This window comes from Pseudomassariella vexata (assembly GCF_002105095.1).
Source record: "Pseudomassariella vexata strain CBS 129021 chromosome Unknown BCR38scaffold_2, whole genome shotgun sequence".
Classification (NCBI taxonomy): domain Eukaryota; kingdom Fungi; phylum Ascomycota; class Sordariomycetes; order Amphisphaeriales; family Pseudomassariaceae; genus Pseudomassariella; species Pseudomassariella vexata.
Window position 1 is genome coordinate 579,722 of NW_024467957.1, and position 18,238 is coordinate 597,959.

The window sequence follows — 18,238 nt, forward strand, 5'->3', positions numbered from 1 at the left end:
CTTTGGCCTAGAGCATAACCGTGGCGCTCAATCCCACAGTTACTAGGTGTTTATGCAAACTTGAGTACTCAATAAATTGTGCTCAATAAGTCCTGCTTCATAATCCCAATGCTTCAACGCCGTGTTGCCAAGATGACTTTTGCAGGCCAATAGCCTCGAACTAGTTTCCCGTCTCTGAGCAGGTCCTCCAATTCGCGAAACATCTCGGTAAAGGCTGCAGTATTCTCCGCAACAAATGGAAAAGACCCAATGTGCTCTTTAACGCCATCCAGATCCATTTCAAAGCCCCACCCCTCCTCATCCTCAAAGACCTCCACGTCCTCCGGTCCAGTGTAATCCGGCTCCGTATTCCTGTACGCTTCCTCCGGCGGCAAAATCCCAATGATGCCCCCCTTCCCCATGTTCAAGTGCACCCTCCTCGCCCCAGGCAAGAACAGCCCCGAATCAAGCGGCGCCACGTTGTAACTATCCTGGGTCCTCGCCATGATCCTCGCCGTCTCCGCCGGCCGTTCTGCCTTCTTCAGTAGCACACGGCCCCCCTGATGGCTAATACGCTCCCACAAATCCTGCAACTTCTCATTGTGAAATCTCGCTGGCCCAAACGCACCACAGGCAAAAGTCCCCCCGGAACGTAACTGCTTGGCAACAGCCCCCATTGCTGCCTCTTGATCGGGGAAGTGCATCACATTGGTGGCGAACACCATGTCTACGCTTCCCTCAGGTATATCGTCCACCTCTTCCACCTTGGCGGCGCGGTAGCTGTACCCGTCAATGCCGAGACGGCCTTGGGCAAGCTCGACGTTCGCAGCTACGATATCCGAGATGATGACATGGGAGAATTTCGCACGGAGCTTCTGGGCGTAGGGCCCGTTGCCGGCGCCGATGTCGTGGGCGGTGCTGAAGCGGCCGCCTTGAGCGGCGTGGTAGGCGAAAATGCGATCGAAGAAGGAGTCTGGCGCCCGGGGGCGGCCTTTGAGGTAGTTGCTCCAGAACTTGGGGTCTTGAGCGAACAATCTATTGTTGGAGGCCATCGGGGGTGCTAGTGGTGTACCAGAGTGAAAAGTGGAGGTGGTGATGAAAGTGAAACCAGGGATTAAAGGGTTGTGTGTGTGTGTGTGTGTGAGTTTCTAATTCTTGTTGATATTGGGCTGTACGTAAAGTGATTATGTCAAGCCTTTAGGTTAGTTGCTTATTTACTATTCCTCAAAGGATCATGAAGCGCGCTTAACGATGCGATTTATCCCACTCTAGCTACCTATAGACGGATGTCACGAATGGTATATTGAGGAATGTTGTCCGGACTCCGGCCAGAATCACGAATTCCATCGATAGTATTCTTCGGGGAAATCTAAGCATCTCAGATCGGCGGATTGTGTCAATCTACCGAGCTGCTGTCATATTGCTTTTCTATTGAACCCGAGTATCTCAATGGAGGTCATCAAGGAAGGCTACATCCAGCAGACTTTTCATGACACCCAAGGAGAAGATGACGGGCTAATGCTGAGGAAAAACAAGTAAAATTTGGAGCTTAATAGACGATAAACTGTAGTAAAACACGCTGATAAATTTCCACCAAGGGGTGACTTCTAGTCGAATGGCTGGAGTTCGCACTGCGACAGACTGAAATGAGCACCGGACAAAATACCGGTCACCACCATAATTTGACTCCAGTGTACGCTCCGACCCACCGATAAACACCTTGTTATTAATGTACTATAGTAGCTGTCTGACTCATATGAACCTCCAAATGGTTCTCCCGAGCGGTGCCTCCCTGCGGATCCCCGGTCGACCGTCCGAGTGGGTCCTCTGCCCACCTGCGACCGACCATCCGAGTCAACACTCCGGTGGTTCTTCCAAATATCTCACGCGGAATGAATGTTCGCCCGACATGATCCAACGTCAGCGGCCGAACCATATTTCGTGTTTTATGATAACTGATAGCGACTGCCCGGCCATGTTCACACGGGCAGATTGGCTTGCCTACACCGGACGCGGCTCCACTCCGCGGTCGGCGACGCACACCTGGTACTTGACGACAAGAGCGGCCACCAGGCTACTGGGTGAGCGCAACTTGTTGATTACGACCAGCTTTCCTGAGCTATCGCAGACCGAGTCGATCATGTCGAGCAGCTCGACCATCTCCATCTCGCCCTCATTGGCCAGCTGCAGCAGGGCGAGATCGCGCGCGCGCGCGCTAGTATCGGCGCCCGGGAGGGACACGCACCCGGGTTCTGGGAGCAGCCGCGACGTAAAAATAAGCATGATGCCACTGCTGGCACGGAGTATACCAAGATGGATCCGCAGCTCGGCAAGGATGACGCTAGCCGGGGATGACGCAAGGTGGAGGATGTAGACGGCTGCATTAGTGGCTGTCTGCCGGGTGCCCGGGGCACGATTGGTCACCGTGATGCGAGAACTGTCCATCTCCCCGCCACTGACGTCCGGCGTGGGCGTTGGAGATTCGCTCATCTGCACGACGAAGTGAAGGGTTGGATACAGACGCGCCAGATTTTCAGCCGTCGAGGTTGAGTGGCCCCCCATCTGCCGTTCTTAGTCAGTACACTAACTGTTGATGCAATGTGATAGATACAGATTAGGATTTTACCTCGACTATGCACGCATTGCTGATGTTGGACCAATTGAGCTGTGTGAGAATGTCGGCAACGTTGTCAGCTGCATGCAGTCCTCCGGCATAGTGTAGATAAGCAGACCACTGGCGACTCAGCTTGGGCCTTTCCTTGCGTGCCGTGTGGAAAGGTTTCGTTGTGTTGAAAGCCAGGTTATAGGCGCTCTCATTGGGCCGGCATGAGTCCCCGAACCGCTGGGTGGATGGCGCCATTTGCAGCGCTGCCGGGGTAGCAAATTCAGCAAGAAACATCCCCGCATCGAGGAATGAAGGATTCTCGACAAAGGAAGCTGACAAGGGTGTGTGGGCTACATGCCCCATCTGCGGCTCGTCCAGGAAGCCCACCGTCGCTGTCAGTCGGATGATGCGGCATAGCTGCGGCTCGGGAACACTTGACAGGTCCGCTACATCCTGGATGGGGACGCTCCCGGTCAGGGGTATACAGGCCAGAATCTGGAACTCCCCTAGCCATCCCAGGCAAGCGAGGATTGCAACCTGACTGGATTAACTCGAAAACGAACCGTAGAGGTTTTGTGGATAAGTTGCAAACCTGACTAGCCAGATGTTCAAGGAAGTCCGTTGGCCCACACATTAACGTCTTGATCCTCGCAACGTTGGCGCAAATGCTTCTTTTCGCTCGATGCACTTCTTTGTGGGCTTCGGAGTCGATCAGTAACTGGTCAGCGACACTTTGCTGGACATCAGCGCCTCGACAGTAGCTGGCAAGACTCCTCACAGCCCGCGCAAGTTCGTTGCTGTGGCTTTCGAGCTGGGTGAAGTTATCCATGGTAACAAATCAAATCCACGTACAAGTATTGAGGGTAATTATCAGCCCGTGTCTTTTTGAGGTAATGTATGCTGTAGAGATGACCGGATGTTAAATGCACGCTTATACGGTCTTCCTAAGACAGTATTACCGATATCACGTAATATGAGGATTATTTGGTGTGACTAATACAGGCCGTTCCTCAACCCCTACCTGTCCCCTTGGCAGTGTCTCTGGGGATTTGAATCAAGTGCCGTTAAACATCACTGCCTTTTAAATCCGACGAGGAGTTTCCGACGATGAGTTTCCGTCGCCGTGTTTCAGGAACTATAGAAATAACGAGCAGTTGTGTAGAGGCATCTTCACAGATACCACCAACCACCAACACCCACAACCCCCCCCCCCCCCCTCAAGTTCACACCCCACATTTGCCCCACGCCTTAGCGATGCAGTATACCAATTAGGAAGGTGTGTATTCGGAGTAAGCTTTGTTTCAGCTTTAATACAATATCATGTAGGTAAGACGAATAGACCGGCTTCTTTAGAATTATAGATTTCCACCTGGCAAGAAAGAGAGGGTGTGAAGGACTAGAACCTCTCCAATCACATTTTCGAAGGGGCTTAGTAAAGCCCTCCTCACCCCCCTCATGCAAATTATGAAAGGAAGTTTCTTATCATTAAGGTGAGTTTATGCTCCTGAAGACGGCGTGATCTTGACTTGTTGACTTGAGTGGTATGTAACAGAAGGATACAGGTCCTGGGGTCAATACCGGAAGGTTTAGGTTGCGGGGGGGATCGAAGCACGCCTTATAAGCTAAAAACGTTCGTATGGAGTAGCATCGATCTGATTCCCATATGGTGGATTAACTTATCTGAACACCCGATCCACTTCCAGCTCCCTGGGAGGTACGATGGAATATGACGGACGCACATCCCAATGCCCAACTCCCCAATATGCCACACTCGCAAGCACCTGCGCGACGAAACAGAAGTTTGACAACGTCGAAACTACGATATAGTTGTCACGCCTGTGCATTGTCCAAAGTCAAATGTCCCAAGGAGAAACCATCATGCTCGCGATGCCTATCTCGCGGCATCACATGCGAGTATTTTGTCACGAAACGACCAGGACGCAAGCGAGACAACAGTCAGAGCCAGTATATGAGCAACAACAATGGACCTTATGACACAAACGATTTATTGAGACAATCAGCTCTAAGTGGACAAGGGCCGTGGTTGAGTAGCAACACAAATACTACATTGGTCGGCACCAATAACTATATGTCTCCTTCGAACCTCATTGCAACGACTCCCCAACCGGGCAACGTGTCTGCAGCCGAGTGCTCGTCTGCCACTTCGGACGTCTTCTCGGGCCTATGGATGCCCCCCGAGCCCTGCCTATCCCCTACACTCGCGGGGCTAAATAATGAGTTCAACGACTTTTTCACCTCACCCACTGACGTCCTTGAGCTCGAAACACTGGAATACAATAGCCACAACTACAATCAGGGGCGCAATGACATTTCAAAGCTTCTCATACCCGATGACATCAACCACGAACTCATCTCAGAAATATCCTCGTCCGACCGCCCAAATGCATCCAAGGCCTCGTCGCCTTCTCCGAACGGCCAAGCGTTGTTAACGCAAAGTGATACTAGTGTGAGCCTCGCATCAGACTCGGCCGGCTGCTGTTTGATGCAAGCTTTGGATCTCCTGAAAAACCTATCCTCAACTGCCGCGACCAAGCCATCAACCTGCCACCTATCAAACAGTCCGGCTGATTTCGTGAAACTGTCCCTCGTGAATCCCAACGGCAGTAGCAACAGTCGTCACCAGTCTGTTCAGACTGTCGTCCAGGAGAACAGGGAGATAAATCAGGCAGTCAGCAACATGTTGCAATGTTCGTGCGCCGAGGATGGATACTTGTTGACCACCTTATCCATGATTCTCTTCAAGATTCTGGGGCGCTATGCAGTGGCGGCACGAATGGAGCCACAGCCGAGGGAACCAAAAGCTCTTGAGAATAGAGATGGCAACAAGTCAAACGGCTCCAGCAGAAGAGCGTCCTCCACACTAGAACAGCAGATGATACAACTTGGCAGTAGCGGTAGTAGTAGCACCAGCACAAGCTGTTACGGCCCCGACGACCAGGATCTCGGTCGCAAGGACACCCAGCTTATCTTGAGCGAATTACACCGCGTGCAGCGGCTAGTGAACGAGCTATCGCCGATATTCAAAGCCCACGGACTGGGAGCTACAAAGAGGGGTGACGGAGTAGGCGGAGCAATGGTCCCCGGGGGCTCGAAGAATCCTGCCCAGGGGGCTACTGCCAAATTACATTGGGTTGGAATGGCGAGAGAGCAGCAACCACATTTTCTGGGACTATCTTGGATCAAATAGAGGTAGACCTGCGTAGGTGCCTCAGCGCACTGTCATCTGAGATCATCAATACGCTACGACACAACTAGCAGACTACATATAGGTAGACAAGTAGATTTCCACAGATGTTTCGTAGATTTGTATACCGCACAAGAAAAATAAAACAGAGGCTGAGGTCAGTTTAGAAACGGGCTGTGAACGCGCACAATTCGGTATGTACTTAGAGACAGTTCTTGCACATAGTGAATGCATGTCTCGTTTTCTTCTCCCAAGTTTACGTGGCACTAGATAATTTCTATGGAAGTCGGGACTCGCCCCAGTAGCTTATCCCCAGCCGCACTCCCCTCATGGTAGGTACATGTTCATACGCGATGAATTCGGATAGACTGCTCGCCTGATTTTGTCCATGAAAAAATAAATAAAAGGGTCATTCTCAATTCATGAACCATGCGTCCACTAACCTCAACGATGAGAGCATCGAACCTGCGTAGGAGAAATTTGATGATTACGCCGCCTCGGTCCCCGAGGGCGGCTGGCCCGGAGGTGTAAATATAACCCGCGGACATATTCGGACATGTCAATTTTCCGCCTATCGTTTAAGGGACATAAGATATATACGCACCATGCCATCGTGTCATGTGGAATTCTCACACGAGCAACCCAAGGGAACAAATCATGAGCAATTCTCAATTATGGCTCTCCCACCCATTCAACTCTCCTCTTCCCACCTCGGCGTCTTCAAAGCCGGTGATATTGTCCCCGGTGCCCTGGAAGAATGCAATGGCCTCCTGGAGAAGAACCACGAGGCGTACCACATCTTCTTCCGGGATCCCGCCTTTCACAACCATATGGTGCACAGCCTTCTCACCTGCCTCACCCTGGGCGCTCCCCCCGATGTGCTGCAAGACCGGTACAACGACTTAGTCCCCATCCAACGCAAAATTCCCGAGATCGACACCGTCCTCCTCGAGAAACTGTCAGACCCAGACGTCCTCCACGCCAGCATCGGGCAGATCCACCAGTATCACACCTTCCTCGCCTTCTTCAAGCGCGAGATGGCTTCCAAGGGCTGGAAGGAAGTCGTGCAGGAGTATCTCTTCTCGCGCACCAAACTCGCGGACCGCATGTTGGCCCAAATCCTTGAAGGCGCGTACCATCCTATCATCCACCTCGGCTTCGGCATCGAGTTCGACCAGCCCGCCATCGTGGCCGAGGGGCTTGCTCAGGCTGCCAGCCATGATCGGATGAATATCGAGACTTTGTTTTTCAAAGCTGAGCGCCTTGCCTCGGATTCAGGTCTGAGCCCGTCCCTCAAACCCAAGCCCCTGGTCCAGCTTGCCCACGAAGCCCGCACCAACGACAAACTCCGCACCGCCCCGCGGTGGTCCGACCTCGGAAACAAAATGAAAGACGGGGTCGTCGGGCGCGCGTTAGATGAAATGGCCCATCTCGCAGCGCAGTTCCGAATCCCGCTCACTGAGAAGGACCTCGACCGCCGCACGGCCGAGATGGTCAGCACATGTGCCTACCTCGCCGGATCGGTGCACGTCGCGGGCCGACAGCGCAAGATCGACTTCTTCGTCATGCATAGCGTGACCAGTAGCATTTTCTGCACTGTGGTTGCGCGGCAGGGGTGGATAGCGCTGGCGGACCGGGTTAGGTTGGTGGAGTGGAAGGCAAGGTTGGATCTGGCATGGTATGTGGCCACGGGATGTGGACCATTGGACGATAATGGGATATCGGGGTATGCTAGTCCTGAGAATGAGGATATGGAGTGGGAGGAGTTGTTTTATCAGGTTGTGCGGGAATCAGATGATGGACATGCGGCGAAGTTTATTAGGGCGTTGAAGAATGGGGAGGAGACGGGGAAGGCGTACGAGAATGGGGAGTGGGGCGACTTCTTCCCTATGAAGGGGGATATGTGGTTGAAGTTGGCTAGAATGTGTCAGGATACGACAAAGGGTTTGCCTTGGGAGATCAAATGGGTCTTCTTTGCGGGGTTTGAAGAGGGGTGGAAGCGGCCTGACTTGGCTGATCCTTTGGGTCGCAGTAAGGGGCCGGTCAATGGATTTTGAATGTCCTATAGTACTAGTAACATTGAAATACAGTTTTCATTCGAGGTAGTAATGAAGAAAAGTCTCAGCTTGTACCGCGATGTACTTGAAATCTTACGAATAAAAACGAAGGACGACTTGTCAAACGTTATAGACAGAAAGGTGCACCCACCGGGTAATGTGAGACATAATGCATGAAAAAATAAACATTTATCTTGCTCTACCTATGGTATGATATCACCAGGTGGTACATGTTTGTCACCCAGCAGTGTTAAATTTGTGCTTATATACGAGTATTTATCAACTAAATGGGGCTACTCGCCCTTGTACGGACGTCAGTTAGCTGAATATGGTAAACCTGGGCATAATACACATGAAAATAGTGGCGACTATAGTTATTCAGTGCAACAGCGGGTCAATACCCATCTTCCATGGCAATTTTGCAAGTTGAGGGGATAGTTTGGGTGAATGCACAACTCGTGTACGCGAGAAGGAAAATAAAAAGTTTCTAATAGTTCATTGTTCCTAGTCTCTGAAGTGAAACGTCGAACAAGACCTCGCCATTCCTTCCAAGCTTGGAACAAAATTCCCCAAACCACCACAATCAACTGTCCTTAAAGCAGTCAACCACCTCGCCCTCCCTAATGAACTCCTCAATCCACCCGATCGTCATCCTGACAGAAGTAAACACAAGCGTCCTTCGTGTTCACTGTTGAACTAGGAGGTACAAACTTACGTGCTTCTCTTGGTATCAGCAAACTTCTCATGATCGCCCATCAGGTGCTCCTTATACCACGGGTCCTCCTTCATGCGCTTGTAGTCCTCGACGTTCTTGAAAACTACCTGACTGAAGCAGTCGAAGTCGGCCACGTTGGCCATCTGCGGGTCGTACAGCTGGGCCATGAGGGCGCGCGTGGCCGTTTGGTTGTGAACCTTGGGGGATGTCCGGTCAGCCAGGACGAAGTACGGAGAACTTCGAAGAGAGATATTGGTTGCAGGCCAGTTTTGATGACAAAGAGAGCAACCTTACCTGGGTCCATCTCTTGACTCCATACTTCACCATGAGTCCCTTGGTCATGGGCGCTGAGACGTTAACCATGTGATGCCGGTATTCTTCCTCGCTCATACCAGGCTTGCGATAGCCGCAAATAGTGAGACACAGATACTTGCCATCTGTTGAGCTAGATGAGTCAAGCACCTCGGGCTCGTTGAGGGTTCTCATTTTGGATAAGTGGATCCCACTGACTATGCAGATTCAGGTTGAGCAAACGTGTAAACTTCATAGCAAAGTGCGAAAGTAATAAAACGTAAAGGCGGCATAGCTTGCAAGGGTATTTCTTTTGTTCCAGCCCGTGTAAAAAGGCCGGATATGTCGGTCTGGGTGCCTCCATTGGCAAATCCGACCGACCCCCGACCTTGAGAACTATAACTGTTCATATGGCCGACGTTGCAACAGAGATGTCGCAGCCAAAGTCGTTTGACGTAACTCACCCGCAAAACATGGCGCCGCACCCACAACCCGATTCCAGAGCCCCAAAGATAGGGCCGCAGGCTGCTGCCGTGGTCACAGGCTCCTTCCTGTCAGGTAAGCATGAGATCCTCTGCCTCCAAGGGCTTATTTTCGGACCAAATGACTAAAATGTCGGGCTTTCACACTCCAGGCGCAATGGCAAGCCTCTCCACAATGGTAACCCCCCTTTTCCTCGACACCGATAACGAGCCCGCGCAGCTACTCCGCCACTGGGCTCGACTCTACCACTATGGCCATCTGGCCCTACCCGCATTGTCCGTCGCCACATGCGGGCTGTACGGGTATACTGCCCTAAGCAAGCGTGCCTCGGGTCGCGCGAATTGGCGTCGGTACGCGGTGGCGGGGGCAATGACTATAGCCATGGTGCCATTTACGTGGTATGTCATGGTGCCCACCAATAATACACTCTTCCGACTGGAGGCATCTGCACGGAAATCTGAATCGGGGTCGGGATCATTGGCGGAATTGAGTGTCATACAGGAGCTGGTAGTCCGATGGGCGTGGCTGCACATCGGCCGGTCCGTGTTTCCTCTGATTGGTGCCATTATGGGGTTGTCAGGTCTTGTGCAGGAACTCGGCCGATAGGAACTTTAGTTTAATGCAAGGGAGCCCTACTCCCAGTGGAACCATCAGAATCTCACATAGTGCTTAACCTGGGCGTTTACACCAATATCAGGTTTTCGGTATAGTCTGTCATCTGCTCGGACGCCATCTAGACTTTTCCGTTTTTTTTTCTCTATAGTCAATATCCCGATCCTCAGATGACACCGCTCGGGCCGGACTGCGCGCCGAATAGGTGGGAGTCTGGCCCCTGTCAGCTCGGTGCATTTACCCTCGGGTCATGTCATGCAAGGAAATTCCTATTCTGCATGAGTCAACTCGAAAGACAATGCCGTTTCCGTTTCCGTTTCCAGTTTCGATTGGGTAGCAGCTGGTGTTCCTCTATGGTATTACACGTTTGCATACTTACTGCACACACATGACTATTGGCCTATGATTGATTCTTTAAGCAGTTCTTCTTCAGTCAGATTATGTCCTCTTTATCACTATGCATGACAAATGTACATGAACTATTTGTGAAAATCTTATTTGTTCAATTCAATCAATGCACAGAGAATTCATAAGCAGGTTCATACATCATGATACAAGAGTAGAATAACAGAAATTTTGTATCGAGAAACAGTATAATTCTATAAACTCGGAATGAAGCCAAGAGTAGACAGAACCCGCATAGCTAGCCTCAGTGCGGTTGATATCGATCTCGGTCCAGTGTCTCAAGCAGAGACCCGGTATGTCACTCAAACCCCCTGGAGAGCAAACCACTTCTTCACCCCACCCCTAACCTCAAACGCCACCCTCCCATCCTCCGCCAGCTTCCTCAACACCTCCTCCATGAACGGTTCCAACGCAAGCTCCCTAACCCCCGTATCCACCCCAGTCCCATGCATAGCCGTCACCAGCTCCCCAACCGTCACGCTTCCCTTTCCCCGTCCCCCCGCCACCCTTTCCTCCTTCTTGGTCTGCTCCAGCGCCTGCAACACCTGCCCCTCCCTTCTCACCTTCTGCGCCAGCTCCCCCGCTATCTTACCCCGCAGGTCCGCGATGACGACTCCGTGAGCCGGGTAACCCGTCACACAGCCATGCGATTGCATCTTGCGTAGCGTCTCCATCCAGGTGCTCAGGTGTTCCACCGCCGCCGTGCCGTGGCCGATTACGTTGTCCCCTGTGAACATGGCTTGTTCTTCTTCGAGGATGAAGCACATGTGGTCGTGCGAGTGGCCCGGTGAGTGCACGGCGCGGACGGTGGCGCCCTCGACGCGGAATATTTGCTCGTCGGCGATGGGTTGTTGCGTCTTGCTTGGGGTGTGCTTGTATATAGAGAGATTAAGATCCGGGTACATGCGGAGCAGATCCGGGACGCCGCCTGTGTGGTCGCCGTGCCAGTGTGTCAGGAGGACGTGGGAAAGGGAAACGTCGCAGGTGCTGAGTGTGGAGGAGATGAGGTTAGCCCAGTCGGGAACGCCTTGGCCGGTGTCGATGATGAGACGTTTGGATCCCGTGCCGACGATGTAGGTGTTTGTTCCTTGGAGAGTAAACTGCATGTAGACAAATGAGGTGAATTGAAAGTCAAAAGCCGTCGGGGTTCCGGCACGTACCTTTCCTGGATTCTGACCAAGAACGCGAAGTACTCGTGGGCTGAGTTGTTCCAAATCCTCTAGCTTGGGCAAGCGTGTTTGCTGGCTTTCCAAATAATCTTCAAAGGCACAAATATTGAGCGCCTTGTTGATCTGGCGGTATCCTCCTTGCCCAGGCGCCATCGTGTAAGTGAGCCTCTTCCAACGTTGAGTTATAGACAGGAAGTTAGGATTCTTCTAAAGAGGGAGTGTTGAGCAACGCAAAATGATAGGCTCAGGTAGAAGAAAAATAAAACCTTAGTGTTTGCATGCTTGTAGCATGCCAGCTCATAGAAAGCTGATTTCTTAGTAATGTCACAACCCACACCTTTCAACCGAGCGAGAATGGCCGGGGCCCGGCGGGTCAGACAACGAGGACCGTTCTAGCCATGTCCGCTAGTTATCTGACCCGACCTCGGAGCAAAGTGACCCGTTGATCCAACGGAAATCCGATAATATATCATGCTTATTCTGCCGTTTTTATATGAGAATCACTTTTTACGTGATAATATACCCAATATGAAACATTGCTTTCCGCCCCCTTTTCATACTTCTCTGTCATTGTGTTATTATATATACTCGCACCGACAAAGAAACTCACCGATACCATACAACGGTTTCTCTCAACGGAAACAAACTATCTTGTAACGTCATTATTCATTTTCTATATCCATGTCGAGAGTCATGGAGTGGGTTGGGTCACGCAACTCAGACCTGTCTAATCTGACACCAACAATGACATCAGACGCTTCGTGTGAGCCCGGCAAGATGAAACTATTTTACTTCAGTAACGAATTCCCACGCGATGACCTGAAAGACCTGCTTCGTCGCCTGCATGCCCACAGCAAGGACACCCGGCATAACACGCTAGCCAGGTTCATCCATGAGGCTACCTTCGCCATTCGTGACGAGGTGTGCTTGCTTCCATCTACCCTGAGAGTATTGGTCCCTTCGTTCGAGACAGTTTTCGACTTTGTCGATGATCATGCCCTCCGAAATGGCCCTCTTGGTGGAGCTGTAGACGGAGTGCTTTTATGTGCAGTTCAGATAGCAACCCTCATCGGGTAAGTAGCTTAGCTATCCTATGTACCATAGCCAATGTGGTATTTTTACCTTTCTTGTTTTTCTAACTCGAGTATACAGATATTATGAGAGTGCGTCCGAGGAGGCGTTCGACTTGCCCTCTGTAGACGCCTGTCTCGCTGGCTTGGGCACCGGGCTTCTGGCCACAACTGCAGTTTCGCTCTCTCCAACGTTGGCAGATGTTCCTCTTGCAGGGGCCGAAGTGGTTCGTGTCGCTTTTCGACTTGGCGTTCTCGTGGACCAAGTTTCCCAGAATCTGCAACCTCGATCGGCATCAACAGAATCTGGCCCTGGTGATAGTTGGGCGTATGTGGTGCCCGATGTGGCTGCTGACGAGGTTCAAAAGGAGCTTGATTCGATACACACAGCCGGGGTACGTGTTGGCTCCTCCCCTATCCACTTACATTGTGCCAAGCTCCTGGTGTACTAACTTTTAGTGAATGGACAGAGTACGCCCGAAGCCAGCAAGGTCTTCATCAGTGCTCTCAGTCCGACCTCAGTCACAGTCAGTGGCCCACCGGCACGATTGAAGCACATCTTCCAGATATCCGACTTTTTCCGCGACCGCAAGTCCATCGCTCTCCCGGTATATGCAGGTTTGTGTCACGCCAAACACGTCTACAATCAACAGCATGTAGACAGCATTATCCAAACCAGCTCCCTCGACTTTATGGACGCCAAATTCGTACCGCGGGTGCCAGTCTTCTCCACCAGCACGGGAAGGCCATTTGACGCAAAGAGCGCCAGGGAATTATTCCATGGCATCATCGAAGAAATCCTCACTCAGGCGATGCAGTGGGACAATGTCGTCCAAGGTATCATCGAGCGAGCTAAAACCATTGCAGCCTCCGAGTGCCAAGTCCTCGTCTTCCGAACTTCACTGCCAGTTCATGACCTTGTGGGAGCCTTGAATTCAGACCTGCAGCAGTTCAAGGCTGCCACAAAGGATCTCATACCATGGATATCCGAGCCAGACATTCCTCCGGGGCGGCCCAGGGGTACCGCGCAATCCAAGATTGCCATTGTGGGCATGGCCTGCAGGATGCCTGGCGGAGCAACCGACACGGAAAAGTTCTGGGCGCTCTTGGAGAAAGGTTTGGACGTGCACAGGAAAATCCCAGCTGACCGGTTCGACGTGGAGACACACTATGACCCAAACGGTAAGCGTGTCAATACTAGCCATACCCCCTATGGTTGCTTCATCGACGAACCTGGCCTATTCGACGCCCCATTTTTCAATATGTCCCCTCGCGAAGCGCTGCAGACGGATCCCATGCAGAGGTTGGCGTTGGTCACGGCGTACGAGGCGCTTGAAAGGGCGGGTTACGTTGCTAACCGGACGGCTGCTACCAACTTGCACCGGATTGGAACCTTTTACGGGCAAGCGAGCGATGATTACCGTGAGGTCAACACGGCACAGGAGATCAGCACATATTTCATTACCGGTGGATGCCGTGCTTTTGGCCCAGGACGCATCAACTATTTCTTCAAATTTGCCGGACCGAGTTATAGCATTGATACGGCGTGTTCGTCCGGGTTGGCGACAATACAGGTAGGTGATTGATTCCCTGTCACATTAACAATAACGAAACTGACTATTTATCTCTTGTCTTTTTAGACAGCATGCACCTCGCTCTGGAATGGTGACACCGATATGGCAGTTGCTGGAGGAATGAATGTGCTGACCAATTCGGATGCTTTCGCTGGACTGAGCCACGGCCATTTCTTGTCCAAGACCCCCAACGCATGCAAGACATGGGACTGCGAAGCCGATGGGTACTGCCGCGCCGACGGTGTTGGATCTATCGTGATGAAGAGACTTGAAGACGCAGAAGCAGACAACGATAACATCCTCGGCGTCATTCTCGGAGCCGGGACCAACCACTCGGCCGATGCCATCTCCATCACCCATCCTCATGCTGGGGCTCAGGCATACCTCACCCGACAAGTCATGAGACAGGCTGGTGTAGATCCTCTCGATGTTAGCTACGTGGAAATGCACGGCACCGGCACCCAAGCGGGCGACGCCCAAGAAATCAAATCGGTTGTTGACGTATTCGCACCCTTGACGAGACGTCGCAGCTCCAAACAGCCACTGCACATTGGCGCCGTCAAGGCTAATGTGGGCCATGGCGAAGCTGTAGCCGGCACGACTGCGCTGCTGAAAGTGCTACTCATGTTGGAAAAGGAGGCGATACCGCCACATGTCGGAATCAAGAACAGCATCAATCCTGGGTTTCCCAAGGACCTGGACAAGAGAAACCTGCACATCCCATACCAGAAACAGCTTTGGCCTAGGGTCCACGGCAAGAAGAGAATTGCAGTTGTGAATAACTTCAGTGCTGCCGGAGGCAACACGACCATTGCCGTTGAGGAGGGACCTTTTCGGGAGACTAGCGAGGTGGTGGATCCTCGCTCAACTCACCTTGTCGCTGTGTCGGCTAAGAGCAAGGTGTCACTCAAGGAGAACCTCGAGCGAATGATGGCCTATCTAGACGCAAACCCGCAGGTCTCGCTGTCGAATCTGGCATACACTACAACCGCTCGACGTCACCACCACAACCACAGAGTAGCAGTGGCCACGTCTGATGCTACCCAGTTGAAGAAACACCTCCTTAAGCACCTTGAATCAGCAGACTCTCACAAGCCCATTCCACCAACTGGTTCACCCCCGGTTGTCTTCGCATTCACCGGTCAGGGGTCATCACATCGGTCCATGGACCTGGAGCTGTACCGCGATTGCCCCTATTTCAAGTCACAGCTGCTGCACCTGGACTCCCTATCACAAGGACAAGGTTTTCCCTCTTTCATTCCAGCCATCGACGGCAGCCATGCGCATGACCACACACACTCACCAGTCATCACCCAGCTCGCACTCGTCTGTACGGAGATAGCGCTGGCCAAGTACTGGGAGTCCCTCGGCGTACGCCCCGACGTAGTAATCGGACACAGCCTGGGTGAATATGCCGCCCTCCACGTGGCCGGCGTGCTCTCAGCCACCGACACAATCTTCCTGGTGGGCCAGAGGGCTAGCATGCTCGAGCAGAAATGCCAAGCCGGCAGCCACAAGATGCTAGCCGTCCGTGCTTCACTTTCCGAAGTCCAAGAAAACGCTGGCAATAACCCTTACGAGGTTGCGTGCATAAATGGGCCGAAAGATACGGTGCTAAGCGGAACTCAGCAACAGGTGGACGCGCTGGCTCAAATCCTACAAGACGCCGGCTACAAATGTTTTAGCCTCGACGTCGCCTTCGCCTTCCACTCGGCGCAGACGGATCCCATCCTCGAAGAATTCGAAGAGGCAGCCAAGACGGGCGTCTTGTTCCACCCGCCTAATCTTCCCATCATCTCGCCTTTGCTGGGAAAGGTCATCTTCGACGAAAAGACGGTCAACTCAAACTACATGCGCCGTGCCACGCGTGAGCCGGTCAACTTCCTGTCTGCCATCTCAACGGCGCAGAAGACGCACACGGTCGACGAAACCATGGTCTGGATCGAGATCGGTCCGCACCCCGTCTCGGTGAACTTCGCCAAGTCCATCCTGCCGTCCATCAACGCCGCGGTTCCGTCGCTGCGTAGGGGTGAGAATAACTGGCAGACCATGGCGCAGAGTCTGGGGGTATTGCATTGTGCCGGGGTGGAGGTAGGGTGGAATGAGTTCCATCGTCCGTTTGAGCGGGGACTGCGGTTGTTGGATTTGCCTACGTATGCATGGAATGACAAGACGTACTGGATCCAGTATAATGGTGATTGGGCGCTTACCAAGGGCAATACGTTTTATGATGCTGAGAAGGCGGCTAATGCGGGACCGGGAACTCCTCTCTTGCCTGCGACTCATTCCAGCCTTAGGACGTCGACGGTCCAGCAAATCATTGAGGAGACATTTTCGGAGTCGGCGGGCAGAGTTGTCATGCAGTCTGATCTTATGCAGCCTGACTTTTTGGCTGCTGCATATGGACACAAGATGAACGGGTGTGGGGTGGTGACATCGGTAAGTTTGACTTGACCCCTTTCTTTTCTAACTATGGCGGAAACAAAAGGCTCACATCTACATTCGCTAGTCGATACACGCCGACATTTCTTACACACTGGGCGAATATCTCTTAAAGAAACTTCGACCACAGTCCAAAAACACATACATGAACATCGCCAACCTCGAAGTCCTTAAGGGGCTCGTCGCAAACAAGAAAACCAATATCCCCCAACTCATCCAAGTCTCCCTCACCACCTCTAATATCGATTCTGGAATTGCCCACTTGCAATGGCACAACGTCTCCTCTCCTACCGGCCCTCCTGATGACCCCTTTGCCAGCGCAACCATCTACTACGGCTCTTCCACCTCCTGGTTGGTCAGCTGGACCCCCCTGACTCACCTCATCCAATCACGCATTGACTCCCTCACCAACCTCGCCGACAAGGGCCTCGCCACCCGCCTCTCCCACAACATGGCCTATTTCCTTTTTGCCACCAACCTCGTAGACTACGCCCCCAAGTACCGGGGCATCCAATCTGTGATTATTGACGGCCTCGAAGCCTGCGCAGAAGTCACCCTCACCACCGAAAAAGGCGGCGTCTGGACCATCCCGCCTTATTTCATCGACAGCGTCGCTCATCTCGCAGGATTTGTGATGAACGTCTCCGATGCGAACGACACGAAGAACAACTTCTGCGTTACGCCCGGATGGGAATCAATGAGATTCGCCAAGCCACTGGTGGCGGGGGGGAAATACAGGTCGTATGTGAAGATGATTCCGACGACAGAGGATCCGAGTGTGTTCTTGGGGGATGTTTATGTACTACAGGATGAGATTATCATTGGAATGTTGGGGGCCATCAAGTTTAGACGGTATCCGAGGATTCTGCTGAATCGATTCTTTTCGGCGCCTGATGAGGGGAGCTCTGGGCATGGTGCTACTACCGCCGCAGCACCGCCGACAAAGCCACTCGTGCCGCCATCGACAGCAGCAGAATCCGCTCCCGTCCATACTGCGTCAGAGTCATCTGCCTCCCCGCCTGCTCCCGCAAAGCCCAGACAGCCGGCCGAGAAGGCACCGGGTCCAGTGCCAGCCGCAGCCCCAACCACAACCTCCGTTGAGAACTCAGACAGCGTAGCCGTCAAAGCCATGGCGCTCGTCGCCGCCGAAGCGGCCCTCGACCCGGCCGACCTGCACGATGACGCGAGTTTCGCTAACCTCGGCGTCGACAGCCTCATGAGCCTCGTCATCGCCGAGAAGTTCCGCGAGCAGTTCGGTGTCACCGTCGGCGGAAGCCTGTTCTTGGAGTATCCAACGGTGGGGGATTTGAGGTCATGGTTGATTGAGTATTACAGTTGAGCAGTATATGCTGAAGGAGAAGTATGGCTCTGTGTAATTGAGAATTGTAAGGGAAGGAGGGGGCTATTGATTTCTAAGAATGTGCAGTTGGATCGGGGGGGGGGGGGGGGGGGGGGGGATATTACCAGATTGTTCCTCTAATGTCTTTACGGACCGGACAACACATTTAGCTGTACGTATTATTGAAACAATGTGGAGAATCATACAACCCTTTATGATATAATTAACCACGCATGTGTCCATACGAAGTCCAAACCCCATATTTTACAAATATATGTCTTGTTAACGGGTT

The 18,238-nt window shown here is 52.5% G+C and overlaps 8 protein-coding genes across 8 annotated transcripts; 4 read left to right on the plus strand and 4 right to left on the minus strand.

Annotated features, from left to right (window-relative positions):
* Nucleotides 1-113: 113 nt before the first annotated feature.
* Nucleotides 114-1,031, minus strand: BCR38DRAFT_332017 (S-adenosyl-L-methionine-dependent methyltransferase; the record flags this gene model as incomplete). The annotated part of the gene is made up of 1 exon (XM_040855109.1): nucleotides 114-1,031. One exon carries the CDS (start codon nucleotides 1,029-1,031, stop codon nucleotides 114-116), a length of 918 nt encoding a protein of 305 aa, XP_040719588.1.
* Nucleotides 1,032-1,665: 634 nt separating this feature from the next.
* Nucleotides 1,666-3,648, minus strand: BCR38DRAFT_419679 (uncharacterized protein). The gene is made up of 3 exons (XM_040859332.1): nucleotides 3,177-3,648; nucleotides 2,606-3,121; nucleotides 1,666-2,541 (listed from the first exon to the last, which is right to left on the minus strand). Exons 1-3 carry the CDS (start codon nucleotides 3,411-3,413, stop codon nucleotides 1,981-1,983), a joined length of 1,314 nt encoding a protein of 437 aa, XP_040719589.1. The 5' UTR covers nucleotides 3,414-3,648; the 3' UTR covers nucleotides 1,666-1,980.
* A 171-nt stretch (nucleotides 3,649-3,819) lies between these two features.
* On the plus strand, nucleotides 3,820-5,865 carry BCR38DRAFT_419680 (aflatoxin regulatory protein-domain-containing protein). The gene is made up of 3 exons (XM_040859333.1): nucleotides 3,820-4,074; nucleotides 4,137-5,658; nucleotides 5,712-5,865. The coding sequence occupies exons 2-3, from the start codon at nucleotides 4,311-4,313 to the stop codon at nucleotides 5,858-5,860; spliced, it is 1,497 nt and encodes a 498-aa protein (XP_040719590.1). The 5' UTR covers nucleotides 3,820-4,074; nucleotides 4,137-4,310; the 3' UTR covers nucleotides 5,861-5,865.
* Nucleotides 5,866-6,398: 533 nt separating this feature from the next.
* BCR38DRAFT_419681 (uncharacterized protein) lies at nucleotides 6,399-7,910 on the plus strand. Its single transcript, XM_040859334.1, has one exon. It carries the CDS (start codon nucleotides 6,464-6,466, stop codon nucleotides 7,844-7,846), a length of 1,383 nt encoding a protein of 460 aa, XP_040719591.1. The 5' UTR covers nucleotides 6,399-6,463; the 3' UTR covers nucleotides 7,847-7,910.
* A 415-nt stretch (nucleotides 7,911-8,325) lies between these two features.
* BCR38DRAFT_419683 (EthD domain-containing protein) lies at nucleotides 8,326-9,141 on the minus strand. Its single transcript, XM_040859335.1, has 3 exons — nucleotides 8,856-9,141; nucleotides 8,562-8,758; nucleotides 8,326-8,499 (listed from the first exon to the last, which is right to left on the minus strand). Exons 1-3 carry the CDS (start codon nucleotides 9,045-9,047, stop codon nucleotides 8,430-8,432), a joined length of 459 nt encoding a protein of 152 aa, XP_040719592.1. The 5' UTR covers nucleotides 9,048-9,141; the 3' UTR covers nucleotides 8,326-8,429.
* Nucleotides 9,142-9,325: 184 nt separating this feature from the next.
* On the plus strand, nucleotides 9,326-9,941 carry BCR38DRAFT_333493 (uncharacterized protein; the record flags this gene model as incomplete). The annotated part of the gene is made up of 2 exons (XM_040855233.1): nucleotides 9,326-9,410; nucleotides 9,487-9,941. 2 exons carry the CDS (start codon nucleotides 9,326-9,328, stop codon nucleotides 9,939-9,941), a joined length of 540 nt encoding a protein of 179 aa, XP_040719593.1.
* A 713-nt stretch (nucleotides 9,942-10,654) lies between these two features.
* BCR38DRAFT_383845 (putative metallo-beta-lactamase domain protein) lies at nucleotides 10,655-11,787 on the minus strand (the record flags this gene model as incomplete). Its single annotated transcript, XM_040857447.1, has 2 exons — nucleotides 11,513-11,787; nucleotides 10,655-11,452 (listed from the first exon to the last, which is right to left on the minus strand). The coding sequence occupies exons 1-2, from the start codon at nucleotides 11,672-11,674 to the stop codon at nucleotides 10,655-10,657; spliced, it is 960 nt and encodes a 319-aa protein (XP_040719594.1). The 5' UTR covers nucleotides 11,675-11,787.
* Nucleotides 11,788-12,068: 281 nt separating this feature from the next.
* On the plus strand, nucleotides 12,069-18,008 carry BCR38DRAFT_520575 (putative polyketide synthase). The gene is made up of 5 exons (XM_040865163.1): nucleotides 12,069-12,594; nucleotides 12,674-12,986; nucleotides 13,062-14,165; nucleotides 14,232-16,604; nucleotides 16,675-18,008. Exons 1-5 carry the CDS (start codon nucleotides 12,203-12,205, stop codon nucleotides 17,944-17,946), a joined length of 5,454 nt encoding a protein of 1,817 aa, XP_040719595.1. The 5' UTR covers nucleotides 12,069-12,202; the 3' UTR covers nucleotides 17,947-18,008.
* The last annotated feature ends 230 nt before the right edge of the window (nucleotides 18,009-18,238 follow it).

Excerpts from the sequence above, each read along its gene's own strand:
- BCR38DRAFT_419679 (XM_040859332.1), bottom strand. The coding sequence starts at position 3,413 with ATGGATAACTTCACCCAGCTCGAAAGCCACAGCAACGAACTTGCGCGG. Across the intron at positions 3,122-3,176 it reads TTGAACATCTGGCTAGTCAG|GTTGCAATCCTCGCTTGCCT; the intron begins GTTTGCAACTTA and ends TAATCCAGTCAG. Across the intron at positions 2,542-2,605 it reads GCAATGCGTGCATAGTCGAG|ATGGGGGGCCACTCAACCTC; the intron begins GTAAAATCCTAA and ends TAAGAACGGCAG.
- BCR38DRAFT_419680 (XM_040859333.1), top strand. The coding sequence starts at position 4,311 with ATGACGGACGCACATCCCAATGCCCAACTCCCCAATATGCCACACTCG. Across the intron at positions 5,659-5,711 it reads ACTGGGAGCTACAAAGAGGG|GGGGCTACTGCCAAATTACA; the intron begins GTGACGGAGTAG and ends AATCCTGCCCAG.
- BCR38DRAFT_419681 (XM_040859334.1), top strand. The coding sequence starts at position 6,464 with ATGGCTCTCCCACCCATTCAACTCTCCTCTTCCCACCTCGGCGTCTTC.
- BCR38DRAFT_419683 (XM_040859335.1), bottom strand. The coding sequence starts at position 9,047 with ATGAGAACCCTCAACGAGCCCGAGGTGCTTGACTCATCTAGCTCAACA. Across the intron at positions 8,759-8,855 it reads GAGTCAAGAGATGGACCCAG|GTTCACAACCAAACGGCCAC; the intron begins GTAAGGTTGCTC and ends ACATCCCCCAAG. Across the intron at positions 8,500-8,561 it reads GCTGATACCAAGAGAAGCAC|GATGACGATCGGGTGGATTG; the intron begins GTAAGTTTGTAC and ends TACTTCTGTCAG.
- BCR38DRAFT_520575 (XM_040865163.1), top strand. The coding sequence starts at position 12,203 with ATGTCGAGAGTCATGGAGTGGGTTGGGTCACGCAACTCAGACCTGTCT. Across the intron at positions 14,166-14,231 it reads CCGGGTTGGCGACAATACAG|ACAGCATGCACCTCGCTCTG; the intron begins GTAGGTGATTGA and ends TTGTCTTTTTAG. Across the intron at positions 16,605-16,674 it reads GGTGTGGGGTGGTGACATCG|TCGATACACGCCGACATTTC; the intron begins GTAAGTTTGACT and ends TACATTCGCTAG.